Source organism: Microtus oregoni, unplaced genomic scaffold (assembly GCF_018167655.1).
Source record: "Microtus oregoni isolate MIOR12 unplaced genomic scaffold, Mior012 000090F_ref0000504, whole genome shotgun sequence".
In the NCBI taxonomy this organism is placed as follows: Eukaryota; Metazoa; Chordata; class Mammalia; order Rodentia; family Cricetidae; genus Microtus; species Microtus oregoni.
In genome coordinates this window covers 236,768-255,285 of record NW_024544599.1, presented here as the reverse complement: position 1 = coordinate 255,285, position 18,518 = coordinate 236,768, and the positions used below count along the sequence as shown (strand labels likewise).

The 18,518-nt window shown below is 36.1% G+C and overlaps 1 protein-coding gene across 1 annotated transcript in view; it reads right to left on the bottom strand.

Annotated features, from left to right (window-relative positions):
* Nucleotides 1-18,518, bottom strand: part of Slit2 (slit guidance ligand 2) — a gene marked incomplete at its 5' end in the record, with an annotated part of 140,424 nt that overhangs the window by 33,995 nt on the left and 87,911 nt on the right. The window contains 2 exons of the mRNA XM_041643762.1: nt 13,620-13,646; nt 17,674-17,813. Of these exons, the coding sequence (XP_041499696.1) occupies nt 13,620-13,646; nt 17,674-17,813 (167 nt within the window). The remainder of the gene's footprint in view (nt 1-13,619; nt 13,647-17,673; nt 17,814-18,518) is intronic.

The window sequence follows — 18,518 nt, the reverse complement described above, 5'->3', positions numbered from 1 at the left end:
CACAGCTCAAGGTTGAAACCAAAAGAAAAGAGTGGATCCCCACAATATATGGGGCCAGAATATCACACGCCTAAGTTCAATACTGGCTCTGTAGCTGAAAGGGCTTCAGGCAATGCAAATAGTGTTGAAACCCTTTCGATATTATTGGATTAAGGTAAGGGAATTTGAGTGCTTTTTATTCTTTGTTCGTTAATTTTTACATTTAATCATACATTGTTTATAAATGTATGATTTAATCATACATTGAAAAGCAAATATACACACAAAACAAATGATCATTAAAAAACTATTCATAAATAACCCATTCAAAGTGACCAGGTTCTAAAACCAGAAACATATTTACCCCATCCCTGTAGTCTCCCTCACCACCCTTCTGCTTAGTACCAGAAGTACACCCAATGTGACTACTATTTTGACAAGATAATAGAATAGTTGTGTATATTTTGGCCTTAACATAAACAGGGTATTTTAAGTGGAATAATTTGGTTTATGCTTCTTTTAGTTTGGTTTATTCTGTAGTTTTATGATTGGAAATGTAATTTTCATATTTTCTAAGGTCTTCTAAATTTAGAAATAAAACCATTTTGGGTCTCTCTTACATGTCACTAAAATATCAATGAAATACATATTAATCATTTTATGTGATATAAAGAAAAAGAAAATTTAAATAAATATGAGAGAGAGAGACAAAGAGAACTCTTTCTCTAGGACTATCAAAAAGGTTAAGTGTAACTTTTATCAATGAATGAAGAGTGAGAATATAACTATGTGTGTTTTACCCACTCTCTAATAATTTTATCACTGAATAAACTATGAGCATAATCATGTAGATAGTAGGAACTCTATATTTGACAGTATGTTCGATAATCTATGAAGAAACTTCATCCAATGATTTATGCAGTTACTATTTCAAATACATTGACTTAAGTCTAATTTTCATCAAGAAGATTTTATTATCATTGCGTAGGACTCAAAAGGCAATATTCTGAAAGTTCTTTGGTCAACTTCGATTTCAATTATAAATTAGCTTTCAATTATATTAGTTCAATAAATGAACAAATTACTCGACATACAGAAACAAGTTCTTACTTCCTCCAAGAATGTAATTTTGTTAGTGTATGACTTTAGGACATGCAAGGCAGCCTTCCTGTTGCAAGCCTGTCCTGTGACACAGCATGCTATCTGTGGACATACATGTGTGCCAATTAAATGAGGGCCATTTATTTAGATACCAAAGAAAATGTTTTATGATGCAAGTATATAAATGCACTCATCCATCGTTATCTCAGTCTAAGAATGGATAAGGAAAATGCGGTACTTTACACAATGGAGTACTACACAGCAGAAAAAAAATAACAACAGCTTGAATTTTGCAGGAAAATGAATGGAGCTAGAAAATGTCATTTTGCATGAGATAACCCAGACCCAGAAAGAAAAGTATCACCTGTACTTACTCATAAATGGTTTTTAAACATAAAGCAAAGAAAACCAGCCCACAAATCACAATCCCAGAGAACTTAGACAACAATGAGGACACCAAGAGAGACTTACATAGATTTAATCTACATGGGAAGTAGAAAAAGACAAGTTCTCCTTGAAGGAGGTTTGAAGTGGGGGGAGAGGCAGAGAGGGGAGTAGAGAAAAATGTAGAACTCAATAAAAATCAATTAAAAAAACTTATTGTAAGTCATTCATTTTTTTTTTTTTACTCTGAGAATGTCTGAGTCTTTAAGCCTGTGTCAGAAAAGTTTATCCACATACATACATACATGATAAGGCACTTTTAAAACAGTTTATTTCATGTTTGTAATTTCAAGCACTGCTACTTAAAGAGACTTTGATGGAATTGATTCGTTATATTCAACAGACAGGGATGTGAAAACCATCTGGGGTGCAGGGTATTTATCAAAGTCTAAATGAAAGCCTGTAAAATATGATAATAGAGAGTGACCATTTGAGATAAATGAAATCATCAATTTTATGTACTTTTTTAGTTTATTTCCAAATATGAAGTTGCATTACAAGTAGTAAGGAAGAGCAAGGAGTTCCTTCTTTATTCACTTTAACCCTGGCCCAGGTCACTCCAACAGGGTAAACCATGGTTCATCAAGTCTGTGGAGTTGTGACAGATGCTGGGACTATTGACATAAAGCGAGCAGCTCTGCCTTAAGGTGGTTCCCAATGCAGAAGAAATGAATACAGAGATAGGAGAACACATAGACTGCTTTCTTCTCTAAGTAAAAACACAAAACTTGGCCTTCCATTCTTACTGAGGAATTTCTCCCTAGATTCCATATGTTAAGGAGTGAGGCAAGAGAAATGTCTCAGGAAATTCTGGTTAAACATGTTGCTAAGTCCTTTGTGGATGGTTTTAGAGTGAGCAATTCAACTTAAGTAAGAAAATAACTCTAATGTCATGTATGTATTTCTTATCTTTACATGAATAGCATAACAGTAGTGTTAGTTATGACTAAAGCTGTATATAAAAAAATGTGTTTGTGTGTGTGTGTGTGTGTGGCCCTTACATGCTATCCCCCTTGGTCTGATATTATTGGATGATTACTTCAAAGACAAAGAGGCTCTTGTAATCACTTAAGAACCTGGTGCTTGTAACTACCACTTAACGCATCTTTCAAATCACCATGTACTTAGACTCTTGTCACTGAATTCTACCCATTAATCAATAAATTAATTTCCCAGACTTTAACTAATGTTTCTTTTCTCTTTTGCTTGGATAAGCTCTGCTTACATTTAAGTTGTCAGTTTCCTCATTCATGCTTGTGCCTGTAGCATGACTATATGGTAGGACTGTAGGTTTATGTTGTCATATATGTATTTAAATTATTGGGCTTTACCTATTCCTTGACTGCAAGATCATACTAAGCAAAATCCTAATGTGTTTGCTTTTGCATCTTCCTAGGCTGTGATGTATAAGGTGCTACATTCAGATACTCTAAAGAATAAGCAATAATCAAGGCAAGATTTTTCAGCTTGTTTAGTCACATTCAAGTTACGTCAGTTTTTCAATTTTTATATGTTTTCTTAGTTTTATATGTTATAACTCAATCATCACTAATAATGTAGTTAGGCTCTTAAGTTTGTATATTAAGTTTTGCCAGACTGACTATTAAAGTAAATTCGTTCATTGTGCTATTTATTTAATTTCCTAATTGTATTTAATTTTGCTACATTTGCAAAAAGAAGAAATTTTAAAATTCAAACATTGTTTTGCAGTGTGAGAGTTGGGAGTTGCGTTTGACATAGGAAATAAAATAAATCCCCAGGATGGAGGCTGCACTTAGCATGTACATCTGATCATCAAAGGGAAACTGTCCAAGAATAACTGCACTACTGTTCAAGGAAGAATAGGAACAAGCACTCTAGCTGGAGTGAAACCAGAGCCTCCTGGTTTATTATTGAAAAGTCACCCAGTCCTCATATAATGAGAAGGGTATCTCACTTAGTTTTTTAAGTATATGTATCCAGAGTTAGTTTTCAGTAGGGAAATAACAGAAAATAAGGAAGTTGAATTGTGCTTATTATGGTCACATGCATGAGGTAATTTCAATGACTGCTTCTTTGCTTGAGAGCATCAGTTTCAAGAAGACAAGAAAAACAAGGCAGACATATTCTAATTCTATTCTGTTTAGTTTGGAACTCAATCAGCAGGTCCTTATGAGAAAATGTGCCAGTCCATTTGTTTGGTTTAGGCCACTGTACTTGGGGGATGGTTCAGTGGCTGTACCCATCAACCTCTTAAGAGACATGATTCCAGACACACTTTGACTTTGTGAATCTGAGGAAATCCTACTTGCTTTCTACTTTGAATTCCTAAAAGTCCCAAAGGTAAAGCATAGGACATCATGGTATCTTGGTATTTATGATTTCAAGGACAACCTGGTCTACAGAGTCTCAGGACAGCCAAAGATACACAGAGAAGCCTATTATCCAAAAAATTTAAAACTAAAAAGAAAAAAAAATAGAGTTTAAAATAAAGCCACGTAGAGATGGAAAATACATAGAGAGTCTGGATACTCTATGTTATTGTGTTGTCTTTGAATTGTTTGATGGCTGAGGAAGGAGCAACAGCTGTTAAAAGACATTTGATTATAAATGCTGTTAGATTAATTTTGAAAATGCCTGGACTTCAAAATTTAAGTAAAAAATATGTTACTCTGAAGAACAGGTTTTCCTTTATTTCCACAGGGAGTGAGAGGCTGTGGATTAATCCTGGATTAAGAAAAATAAGATTTGATCAAGGAAGACTCCCTGAGAAATCTCCAATAGAAGCAGATGGCCCAGATGTCTGAGTTCTACATCTAGTGCTGGGATCAAAGGCCTACGCCACCACTGCCCAGCCAAGTCACTTTGTATCAAACCAAATCTGCCGCTGTGGCGGCTTTTGTTGCAAAACCACAGGTACTTGAGCTTCTGCTAATTCAGGCAGTGGGGTTCCACTGCAAACTTAGCCAAGGCAGGCAGAATGGGCCTGTACACACTCGGCACTGGGGCCGGAGTCACGAACTAAAAAACAGCACCCGGGAGGGTGCTGTGTTAGCAGGCAGGTTACCCGCTTGAGTCTGGGGCAAAATAGCTCCACATTGGGTGCCAAAATGTAACGGTGTAAATGAATGCAGACAGATTGTAAAAATATATATACAGCTTTAATGGCGAAATAGACTTACAGAACCACTGTTCCCGTGGAGACCAGGAAAGCAGAAGAAGTGGCTGGGAGCATGCTCGCCAAATTTATAGGCAAACATTAGCCCGAGGCGAACACGCCCCCTAAGGGGTGGGACTTATCCCTACAATCTTAGAACAGCCTCAAGACTGCTGGCTGAGATGATGAAGCCTCACAGAATTTTCCATTCAGAATTTAACCATAATCTTAAATTTTATTTAGGTTCCCATAAGATTATCAGCACCCCCAATCAGCAGGAAGTAGCCTAGAAATCTACACCCACATTCCCAAAAAATGGATTATGGATGTTTTTCTTTGTTTAGAGTGTTGGTTACAAGTTGTTATGAATAATGGTCAGAAAGAAAGCTAAACAAGGGAGATTAGAGTCAGAGTTCTTGCTTTGAAAAAAAAAAGGGGGGGGTGGGACAGTGGCCTTATACTTTGTAAAGTTTTGTCACTTGTATTTTAATAAAAAACTGATTGGCCAGTAGCCAGGAAAAAAGTATAGGTGGGGTGACAAGAACAGGAGAATTCTGAGAAGAGGAAAGACTCTTTCTGCAGTTGACACAGAGGAATCCAGGCACAGAGGAAGCAAGATGAGAATGCCTCACTGATAAAAGGTATCAAGCCACATGGCTAACATAGTCAAGAATAATGGGCTAATTTAAAATGCTAGAATTAGTTAATAAGAAGCCTGACCTAATAGGTCACCCAGTTTATAATTAATGTAGACGTCTGTGTGTTTCTTTGGGACTAAATGGCTGCAGGACCAGGCAGGCTAGAAACCTCTGGTATCACCATTTAGAACAGGGACTAATAAAAATACATTGTATGTAGTCATTAGATAGTTTACAAATAACATCTTTCCATGCCAGAACATAGCAAAGGCTACACACCACATATTACATGTTCTAAATATAGGGATTATTAATTTTTGTGACAAATTCATGCCTAGTTCTTAGATTGATCAACTTCTCTGAGTATGTCTGACTGTTAAAAATTTAGGTTAGAAATGAACACAGTCTATATCATATGGCATGAGCTATGAAGGAGCATGGAAAAAATGGTACCCATGTACCTGAGAAAGTACAATTCTACCAAGTCCCACCCTTGAGAAACAGCTGTAAATCATTGGTTACTCAGCATCTATGAAAATATTTTCCTGTATATTTTGATACAGTGATAATGTGACCATTTATCCTGACTTGCTGACAACACTCCTTTAGACCTGTTGTTTCAGGATACTTACTGACTGCTATTCCAGTACACCTTCATTTGGATAAAAAATGTAATGGTCACTTCCTAGGTGGAACAGTAAAAACTGGATCATCATAATGTATGACCCAGCAGAAGGAGATCCTGAAAAACAACTATTCTCCTTGGTGAAACTGATAATACTTTTTTTTTGGTTACTTTTTGACATAGTCTTCTGCAACTATAAACAACGTAAAAGAATTGTCTGTTTGAAATGAATTAGTTTCATTATTCTGGGACTATGCTCTTCATTGATAAAAGAGGTTTTAGAATTCAAAATGTAAAGTTGAACTCTGTCTCGAAAATAGCCTTTTTATGAATTCATCTAAAGAGATGGATAATGCAGATAGGAAAGTAACAGAGAGCATTACACTCAGCAAGATAATATAATATTATTTTGTTCTGCGAGAAAAAGAAATGTCAGCATGAGCCCAGAGCCCCTGCAGTACCAATAAAGCAAAGAGACAGAAGCCCCAATACACACTGAAGGCTTCTCTGGGAAACAGTACCTGGAGTGGGCCTTAACTCCTGCTTTATTTCAGATACATGTGCTTAACTGACATTACTATTCCTTTTAAAAAACATGATGGGCCTCTTCTGTTTATCATCTCTCTTAATTCCCTTCTCATATCAACTCTATTTTTTCAAGTTTCTTACTACAATTTACTGGAGTAGTCCTTAATATTTTTTGTGCCTGTTTTCATTGTGATAATTCCTAAAAAATGTGAAATTTAACACAACCCCATTTATTAAAGGAGGTTTAATTTAATTAAAGTAATATTTGACTTAATGATTTTAATCTTTATAGGATTTATAATATTACTATCAGGTCAGCAAGGATTTCTTACCAGACTTGCCCCTTGCACAGTAAGTTAGTCTATATATTTGTTATCTGTATGTTTGTTTTCAAAATTTAACATTGGTACTGGATAACCAAATGGTATGCTCTTCCTTGAGGAAGATCATTTCACCTACTCTCAGCATTCCTTGGTTTATTTTCTCTAGTGTGCTGAAGTTGAGGTCTTCTACGTTTTTCCTCATTCACTTTGGCATGTATATAGTGCCCTTTTCTTTGCTCTTCTCATGTTTAGGCAGTCACGTTGGTGAGACTTAATGAGTGTAGATTTTGTCATTAGTAGCAGACACAGTCTCACCTCAAATTCCTTGATACTTGGCTCTTATAATCTTTCTACCCTCTCTTCTACAATGTTCCCCGAGCCTTAGGTATGGGTGTGTCTTGTAAATGTACACACTGGGATTGGATTCCACAACTTTGTGGTTGTGGTTTCCTATAATTGTCTCCATCTGTTCAAAAGAGAAGTTTGCTTGATGAAGGGTAAGGACTACACTTATCTGTGTCACTCCATATTTTTTTTATGTTAACTATGTATCAGACCCTATGAACATTTTGGGGGTATAGGGGTGATGACAATGGAAAGCTCCTCCCATTTTTTGTGGAAGTTGTCCACGAGGCAGAGGAGAAAGAGAAACATTAATCCATAATAACACAACCACGTTGAACAATGCTTCTGACTTGAATGCTAAGCAAGAAAATTTCCTGGTGCTCTCAAATTACGATGCTGTGGGGAATAACAGATTGGGTTTTCTGAATGAGAGAGACTTAGATATGTGATAGAGAGGATGTAGGAGCCTACTTGAAGAAAGGTGGAGAGTAAAGCTCTGAGAGGCCAGGAATGGGCTAGGAACAGCCATGGTTCCAGTGGAGGCCATAGAGTCAGCAGTGGCCACAGTGTTTTCTAAGTTAGTTACCTTCCAGAAGTAAAACAAACAGAAGAAACATTAACAAAGGTATGGGAAAGACAATGGATTGCTTTCTATCCAGAAAATAATGTGATCATTTTTGTACCAGGGTCAGTATTTCTGGAATTTTCTAACTCAAATTCACTGTTTAAACCATTGATGAAATTTTTCACAAAATGGAACAATAAGAAGGGTACTTGATTAGTAAATGAGTGAGACCCTATCAAAATTTTCCAGTACTCCAAACTTTGAATTCCAGCTAGAAATGTCTACAACAAAGGGGAATGAAGAGACTATTACACCGTGTTGATGGATACTCAACTGAAAGTTTCTACTGTAGTTAACTTCTGCAAATAACTAGATCCAATTCTCCCTCTGCTTAAAGACATATGATTCTGAGGGTTGTGGATGCATGAATGCTTGGGAGCAGATGAGAGGATGACAATGCAGGCTATTCTAAAATCCGATCAAAGTAGGTTTTTTTTTTTTTTTTGACTGTATGAGGGAGTATCATTAATACTGATATGAGGGAGAGGGGACCCAGGGCAGCGATCTGAATAACTGAATCAGAATTCTAGTGTTGAACTTAATTGGTTATGATATTTTTAAATACAATTGTTACAAGGGAGGAAGTCTGGTTGAATTCCTGACAGAATTCCCAGGACACATACTTCTACAAAGTAAAACACATCACTCTTCAAAAGTTAATGCTTTCAGTTTGGGGTAAGAAAAGCCTGGAGAGATGGTACTAATTTTTATCATATCTGCATTTGATCTGAAGTGAAGGTGTTGAAATAAGCAGCCCACCAGGTACAGCACAAGGAATTCTGTTCTTTAAAATAAGCTATGTGCGGGCAATGGACTCCTTTATATACAGTTTTGGAAATATCCAGCCCCATCAATCATGTACTCAGCAGAACAAAACACAATGTGAAAGGTTAGGACTGGCTTACTTGCTTCTTGTGGGAAAACATTTTTTAAATGTTAAAAAAGGCATAGAAGACACAGGTGACCTAAAGAGCAACACTGTAAAACAGCTGGAGACTGTTCTGAGGCACACATGCCTTGACCATCATCCTAGGTCGGCCATCTGCTGCCTCTTAAAGAATTTTACAATTTCCTTTGCAGAACAATGATTATGACTGTAGGAAATCAAGGAGATGAACCCAAGAACAGAAAGACTGTGCTTTTTAGCCCACAAATGGTGTGTCTGAGAACGGTAAAGATGAGCAGACCTCAGTGTTTCTGTTTGCTGAATAATAAAACTAAAAACACAATCTCATAGAAGCTGTAGGTGTCCCAATTGTTCTTGCTTGGGGAAAGTACAGTCAGCCTTGAGATCTCTGGGGAATTGTTTGAACAGTCACTGCTTATACTCAACCCCTTATGCATAATGGACTAGAATTTGATTAAACTTAGGCATAATCTATATAAGTTTATTTTATTATTTTTAAATTGTGTGTGCGTGTGTCTGTGTGCCTGTGCATGTACTTCAGCTCATCTGTGTGGTTTGTGGATGTGCCCAGTAGTTCAGAAGAGGGCACTGGGAAGTGGGATGTAGATCAGTGGTAAAGCAGTTGCCTACTAAGCATAAGGCCCTCTGGGTTTGGTCTTAATCCAAAAAAAAAAAAAAAAAAAAAAAAAAAAAAAAAAAAAAAGAAAGAAAGAAAGAAAAAAGAAATAGGAGGGAGGGCACTGGATACTTTATTTCTTGGAGCTCCAGCTGGAGTTCAGCTGGTGGTTGATAGCCACATGATGTGAGAGATGGAAACTAAATCCAGGTCTCTGCAAGTGCAGCCAGTGCTTTTAATCACTGGGTCATATCTCTAGCTCATTGTCTCATACACTTTTAAACCAGATCTGGATTATGCAATCTGCCTAACACAATATAAAAGCAAATGGTTGTTATGCTATAGGGGCTATGAACAAGAACAGAATATATCTGTATTTAGTTCAGAGATCATTTCTCTGATAAATTCCTGATTGGTGGTGTGTTGAATGTACAGATGAGCAATCTGTAGACATGAAGGATAGACTACATTTATATTTTAGTCTTACTCATTGATCTAAGTCAGCTCTATGTTACATACTGTATTGAAAATTTCAGGTTTAGGCACCAGAGCATTTTAGCAAAGTCAAATCAATGTCAAATGTCCTGTGTAAATATTTAGCATGCTTATTAGTGATGACAACAATGATCGACCTAACTTGTGTCAGTAAGTGAGGATAGATTCCCGAGTATTCTCTTAAACAGTCTACTGCTTTTTGTAGCGTGTCATTCTGAAACTTGTTTCTCAATTAGAAATAAGTAGTTGACCTTCAACATACAATAATGAACTATCAAGATGGTCCTCATTTTCTAAGCACAAGGAAGTTCAATCATTAGTATATTAGGGGGAGTAGTATAGAGGGCTGTGACATCTTGAAGATGCAGGAGCTAATGGCAGCTGTTCTCTGTCTTAAATGCACACCAAATGTGGTTTGCTCATGATGGGGGTTGTGTTACAGGCAACCTGCAGAAGTTGAAGTGAATCACAGTTCAGCATAAAAAAGCTCAAGAGAATGTGCTACACAGGCAGGCTCCTCTATGCTTCATAGGATGCGAGACACATTTTTATCGTGTGGGTGAATGTATGTGTTCCAAATGAAAGTATTAATATCTGTTCAATCATGTTTGATTCCCACAGAGTGTAATCAGTGTCAACAGTGGCAAAGTCTGTCTCTAGCAACATCGCTACGTTTAGTTGTGAAAGTTCCTGAGATATGAGAAGTGATGACTTTGCAGCAGCAATGCCCATGACCTGATTTGAACCTCTAGCAGAGAACCACAGCTAGGATTGGCTGGTGGTGACCATCGAAATGCTTGGTGGGTTTTGTATCACTTTCGATATTTAGCACAGTGTCCTACTTTAGATATTTTCTCAGCAAACATTTTATGCACTTTTAAATGGAAAGCCTTACTTCTCCAAATAAACAAATATGAAAAGGGTGTGTTTTTTAATACTTCCCCCCATAGAACTCTATGACTGAAGAATGGAGCCAATTTCAACAGCTACTAGCAGCCCAAAAAATATTAGACTCTCTTTTCAAAGTAAATAAATCCAAATTAGAAGGAATAAGACGGGTTTAGTTAAACTGTTGCTCCAGATTCACTGGACACGGCCTGTGAACTAATGAGAGCAAACAGTTCTCCTAAAACTGTTTTCTGCGATTCAAATGCATTTAAGAGCTCTGAAAGGTTGGAAGATGAATAGAAACCACATGACCTTGCAACACTGCCAAAGTACTTTCTCAGTTAAAGTGGATAACGGAGACTACATCACTAACTTTCTTAATTGGAAGACCTCAGCTATGTCCATAGAAATAGTGACCTTGAAGTGCAGACTGCATATTTTGATGCAGAAGAAACAAAGGTAGTTCCCTCTTATGAAGAGATTACAAATACTGAAATGATTCACAAAGCCTAAAAACACTGTCAAGAGCTCTTCAGCTTTCAAAATGTCCTTGTCCAACACATTTCGTAGATATGTTCTTGTATAAGCGCCAGTATGTCAAGGGCTAAGATAAATGACTACCTAGCCCTAAATACAGTGTTTGTATTTACAATGAATAGAAGAGTAAACACTTAAAAATAAAGTAAATGTAATGAAAAAATAGGGAAAGATCTATTTTATGTGCACATCTCTCAGGTAGAGCTATCTATCAAATTCCCATTCTTCTACGTGAAAGAACAACATCAGACAGTCTAAATAATGCAAAATCTGTCAAAGCAGGTGGGTCCCCAACATTCCAGAAGTAGGAAAATTTCCCATCTCTATGCTTTCCTATAGATGGTTTACTTGGTTTTTATTCTCAAACATCTACATGGAGAAGGACAGAAGTCATCATTCCTGTGTCACAGAAGAAAATAACTAAACCAGAGAGGCCCTAGTTTTATAGACATTGGTTCCATGATAGAAGTCTAAAGACTAAATCTTTCCAGTCCCCTATACCTACTACCAATTATCTTGGGGGCAAAGTGTAATTTCATTCTCAGAATTATTGTTAAGACACTGATTAAGTCCTTTCTCTAAATGGCATCTAATAAAATAAACTGCCTTCATGCATTTGAGTTTTGGGAACATAATTAATTGTTTCAAAGGTCCACAAGGATGATTGTGTCTAGCAATCAGAGGAAACAGCAAGAAAAACTTGTTTTGCATAAATAATTAACAATGTCGTGTATTGTGAAAAGTAGCTTCAAGTGGGATAGGTTCTAGCAAAAGATGTCTCAGTTACAGTGGATGCTGTAGGTTCAGGTAGTCCTATACTTATATGGTGTATATTCTCAAGTAAGTACACACTGTATCATAAAGTGCCATTTATTTATAATGCTGTTCTTCAGCATTTTACTGTTTTTATTTATAGACGTAAAAATTACTGCCATTAGTACCAACCACAAAGCTTTTCCTTTATAAGAAAATTAAATCAACTACAAAATCTTTGCAATGACAGATTTTTGTGACCATAAGTGGAAAATACAGTCAATACATGAAACCACATGGTGATTTAAAGCAATCGTGCACTGACAAACTTGTTTTTGAGAACGTGATCACATTACTAGTAGAGCATATATTCCTGCGACAGAATAGTTTATGGTGTGATTTGGAGATAGAGTTGGCCTCGGGAAGATAGATCATCAATAGTTTTTGTAATTACAAAATGGAAAGATGATACTAAACCAAGGAAGTACTGGATACATTAGCAGATGTATAGCAGTCCTATATTTAGCCTAACAGATGAAATTGCTTTTTATGTTTTCCAACTTCACTGTGTATACAATATGAATAAGTGAGCAAACACAGTAATCACCTGAACACAGTAACAGAAAAGGAAGTCCTCAACAACAAATGAGGAGATAATCTTTATTTCTGCATTCTAGCATACACTGTTGTTTCCTGCACTTGAGACCTGGAGTCATTTAGAAACATGAACAACTAAGAAACAGTGCCATTAGTAAGAACGCTTAGTCTATAAAACACATGTTCATGAAGATTCTGCGACATGCTTTCAGCGTGGCTAGTGATCTACCAACTGTATGTCCCCTTCTTAGTTCTGGGTATGTTTGGGAGCCCAGTAACTACACTGAGGTTAGTGACTATGCACCAAATCTTCTAATGTCTTAAGAAAACTGCTTAAAACTCACTGAATTCAGCAATATCAACTTGACAGTTTCACCATATAAATCAATCGCTTGAGCTTTGTCATATTTATTTGGTAGGACGCTTCATATATAATACATTTTTTATGAATTCACATGTATAGGAAGCACATATTATAACTATATTATTCACATGTATATTAACTTATATATATATAATATACATATTTTATTTTTACATTTACTTTTTTTGTAGTTCTGGGGTTGGAACCAGGGTCCTCTACATGCTAGGCAAACCCCTTATCATTGAGACACAACCCTATTCATATTATAGAAAATGTTTCAATCCACATTTTCAGATATTTTTCACAGTACATAATAGTAAAGCTATGAAATTAAACTTATACATCTTCACTACCTTAAATGTTTTACTAAGTATAGTAAATACACTGCACTAAAGGATCTATTTTTCATTATATAAATAATATATTCTTATGATTATCTTCAAAAGTTAGGAAATAAAAAATAAGACTTAACTTTTAGATAATTTTTCCCACTCAGGGTGAGAAAACTAGAAATCAAGTGCATTTCAATGAAGCATTTTATAGTGTTTCATGCAGCTATACATATACCAAGGATCTATAGGAATGATTGGACGTAACACTTTCTGACTTGATCTCTTGTCAAAATCTTTACCCAGAACATCCAGTAAAATCTAGCAGCTTTAAAAGACAGAGGAGAACTAAAGTGAAAACCATAATAGACTTAAAAAGAGCAACTAACCTTTTTCCACCTCATTCAGATTAGCAGCTGGCAGCGACAAAGACAGAAGAGACAAAAGACATTTTACATTGCAATGCAACAGCAGCACACACAAAGCCACGCGCAGCATTAACAACAGAGAAGCGAGGGTGGGAGAGCAAACTGCAGCCAGGCTTTGACGTCTCACCTACACCTGGCCGAACATACAAACATGGAGAAGAATAGGACCAAAGTAAAAGCCACCATAGCGAGCTAGAGATTGGCATCTAAGTTGTGTGATTCACACCTGCAGCTTTACTGGAGTAGATGGGAAGTAAACACTTGTGTAGGGACCCAGAGACAAAATGGGAAAGTTAAAGAGTTCGCTATATTTTCCATAAGACAGACTCTGAGAATAAACATGTCCCGTTAATATGGACACTGACATTGTGCTTAAGAATTCTATTCAATAGAAAATCTTGAAATATTATCTAGTAGTACATACTTCTATATGGCCCTGTGAGAGAAGGATTATTGAAGACACATATTCCTGACAAAACAGATCCAGAATTAAGACAGCCGGAAAACATCCACAGTCCAATATTTAATACTCAAAACTTTTTTTTTGGTCCCGTATCATCTCCAGATCTAATTCCATCTAAAAAAAGTTTTCCAGGGTTTCAATGCCACATTCCCAATTTTCAGTTTACATATTATGAGTTACTTTAACTTCAGGAAGTCCTTGAAAACTTTCCCATAAGAAATGTGTTGTTTACCGAAAGTATACAGCAATAATTAAGGAAAAAAAAAACTAAATAAATCAAGTCCCCAAATCTCCAAAGCTAAATGAAAAATACAGAATTATTTTTAAACAATTTCATATCTCTACATCTTTCCCCATACCGATATTAATATAAATCACAGGGAACTAAACTTTTAAAAATTAAACTTTTCTGAATAACACTAGCAATGAGGTTTCTTCCAGCTAGGAGAGTAGAGAGGGCCCTAGTGTGTAAAGAATGATGCATGATCAGTAACGTGGGGAGAATCCAGTAAAATGTAGATAACAGAAAAACACCATTGACCCAGACATTTTATGTTCTCAATCTTTTCAGCAGAGGCGGGAGGGAATAATTCATAAACTCCATGCTGTGATGTTTGTTTATCTGTGCCTTTATACATGGATGAATGCTGGGCTATCTTATTCAACTACGTGTAGCTCCGATTTACAGGCTACTTGTCGTTTCCTGATTTGCTTGTCAGATTCTTTTCAGGTCTCTGCCTTTTCTCCATGGACAAGTGGTTCATTTTGACATAGATGTTAAATGCAAGCATTGTCACCATGATGATTTACAAGCTTTCATGGTGAAGCTTTATTTGCTGCTATCACATGGAATTCATGTTTTCATTGTATGCCTTTGAGCTACAGGGTAAAAAAAAAAAATCAAAAGGCAAAAAAAAAAAAAAACCTTGCAGCTTAGATGATTTTTGAAAACAATGGCAGTATTATTATATTCTGTGAGTAAAGAGTTTTTGTTCTCAGAACTCGCTTTCATTAACTAAATTCCATCCTAAATGTAAAACAATAAAAACATATTCTGAGGAAAGCCCTCTGTAAAGCAATGGATTAAACAGGACACACAATTCTAGATTTGGGCATAAGCGTCACTATCATTGAAGGTCACCTATATGCCACCAACCTCAAAATCTGAAGATGGTTGTTTGACATCTTAAAAATGCTCTCATTTCAGATGTACACAAAACTCTACCGTTAAGAGATGAATTATGTGTTCATCTCATTTAGATATCTTCTCAATTGCCAAGTTGTCAAACCCTTTATGACCCAGGGACTCAGGCCAACATAATAAAGGTAGAATCTCTGCTCTATGCCCTGCACAGTCTCTAGTTCAATATTTGTCTTGATCTTTTGCCCAAATGAAGGCAAAGCATTATTTGTAATAACTGCAAATGAAAGGAGTAATGCTGTCTAGGTTCCTTTTCAGAGTCAAATGCTTTTGAAAGGTAGACACAGTGGGGGTCATCCCTGGCTACTTTTATGAATGTCACATTTTAGCAAAGAATTGGTTGGGCTAAGCTTTGAATTATTGTTATATAGTGCAAAGATGGAATCTGACATCGTTGGAGAAGGAAGACTGCATCTTTGTCTCAGAGGAGGGCACACAGAAATGGATTGTTAGGAAGGCACAGCAGTGTTTGGGAACTGGACCGGAGCAGGTAAGAGAAACACTGAAGAATTGCTGTGACTCATCAGAGTTAGAATTAGAAAACTGCACAGCAGTGCAGCGGGGCCTGCTCCAAACTAACTTGGATGTATTTATACTTTACGCAAATCATCATAGAAAGGTATACAAGGACCTTTGCTCACATGTTATCTCAAGATATAAATTCCTGGTTTCTGTGTTTAGAAGAGCATACAGAGCTTTAATCATCTTATAAAGTTTGATTTTCTGGTGGAATCAAATATAATGGGTTCATAGAAGTCAAAAATACATGGGTTTATAAGCCTTTTCTAAGAGCTCAACAGTGATGGAGAAAGAAAGCAGTTTGATCCATGGTATGACTAATAAACAGATTCTTGTTTAACAGTGAACTTCTTAAACACATATAAATAGCCAATCCAATAGATCTCATAAGCTCAGCCTATGTACAAGGGAGTTAAATCTATGGTCACAAGCTAAAGGAAGATATCTGACAAGTGATATAGTGGTAGAGATGGGTGAGAAAGCCAATATAACACCAAAAATCTGTCTGCCACACACTTTGTTAATGCAAAACAGTAAAGAATGATCAAATCCGGGCTCCTAGCATGATAGCTATATATGTATGTATCTATAATTACCCAATTTTAATCTCTATCTATCTATCTATCTATCTATCTATCTATCATCTATCTGTATGTCTATCTATCTATCTACCTATCTATCTATCTATCTATCTATCTATCCATCTGTCTACATCCAGTGTTTTACTGTGAAAACATGGAAAGGGCAATATTTGAAAGATCTAAGAACATCTAGGTTGTTAAAAATGAGCTTCATTATTCTATTTTCCAATTTCCTATAATAAAAATTACTTTCCTGTCAAGGAAGACATTTAGAACCACACAAATTTTTGTATTTCCCATAACAAGAAATTTCAAAGATTATTCCTTCTGAACTTTGGAAAAGTCAATTGAATAGTTATGGTTGTATTTGATGCTTAGAATTATTAATCTTAGCTACCTAGATAATTATTTCACTATTTGAAATCAACTATGAGTGTTATATGAAATAAATATGACCAATGAAAACACTAAGTAAAATGAAAATAGTAGCTCCTGAAACAGTGATAGAATCTACTTCTGTGTTTATCTTTAGAAATAACACTGGTACCATCATCCTTCTCCATGACCTCTGGATGCTTTGTTAAAGGAAATACTGACTATGGCATTTCTTATGCACAGTCCCACAAACACAGAAAAGCTATTCTTTCAAAATAAACAAGGCAGAAATTTGGTGCTGACTTTATAGAAATCTGTTCTAAATTGAAAAGAAAGTTTAGCAATTTGAATAGTCTGATCAGGTTTATCAGCCAGAGACAAAGTGTTGGTAAAAAAAAAAAAAGTAATAGTCTCCTAAGACATTCAAACAGCTCACTTTCCTGAAGGAGCACAAATTGAAGGGCAGAACTTAAAGGAGGTAAGCCTTTGCTACTGAAGATATAGTATGGACATTATTAATGTCAAATGCTGTGTCATGTTTTGGCTATGTAAAGAAATGCAAAAACATATATGAACAAGATAGTACAAAGGAAATAGTTTGAAAGAAAATGTCATTGAATTATTGGGACCAAAAGCTTCAGCATGACAGCATCCTTTTTGTTCTAGAGATCATGACCTTAAAGAAAGGGTGCATGGGTTGAACTGAGCTTGCTGCATCTTTAAATTGGTGGGATGAAATGTCCTTATGTAATTCTGTTATTACAATTAAATTTCCCAGTTATTTAATAAAATGGCTTTGTAAATAAATATAATAGTGTGATGATGCTTTTAAATTGTTTCACTAATTGATGACATAACACTTTCTATTCTTCATACCTGTGTACTCTTGTGGGCAAAGGCATGTGTAGTTGTTAACTCCATCAACACATGTAGAATTATTTTCACAGTCATTATCTTCACAATCATCAATATTGACTTCACAGTTTTCTCCTTCAAAGCCATCAGCACAAGCACACCTAAACATCAGGGGGTAAAGCCAAGACATTTTTTGGATGCATTTTAAAACTTCGTGGTCAAAATATTTTTAAAAAGCATAAATATATACACCAGTTACAAAGCTTTTCACTACACAAAATTGATTTTTCAAATGCTTTGAAATTATAAGGGACTAGCTAACAAACCAGAAACCATTTAAAAAGGAAAATTTATGGAGCTTAATGATGGCAAATGGATCCATCATCTTCAAAGTCAATAAATCACAATACATTTTCAAGTACAAAGGACAAGCAACATTTCCTACACAGTCCTAGATCCTGCTTATTCTCAAGCTGGGAACAACTCACGGTCTTTGTTTATAAATAAAGAAGTACTGGTTCTGATATTTTAACTACTTTTTATTGTTTGTGAATTTTATACATGGATATAAGATACTTTGATTGAGTTCGCCCGTTTTTGTCTCCCATGCAGTTCATCCCTTAGCACCCCATCACATTTCCTGCACAATGTCATGTGTTTTCTCTTACAGTGTAACCCACTGAATTCACTTGGTGCCAGCTACATGTGCACTGGTGCAGACACTTCTACTGAAACATGGGTAGCCTTTCAAGGGCTACAGCCTTGAAGAAAACTGACCCTCACTCCACCAGCAGCACACAGTTGCCAATCGTGCCGCAGCTATGGGTGGACTTTGTTGGGAGCTGTGAACCCCCAGATCCCGAATT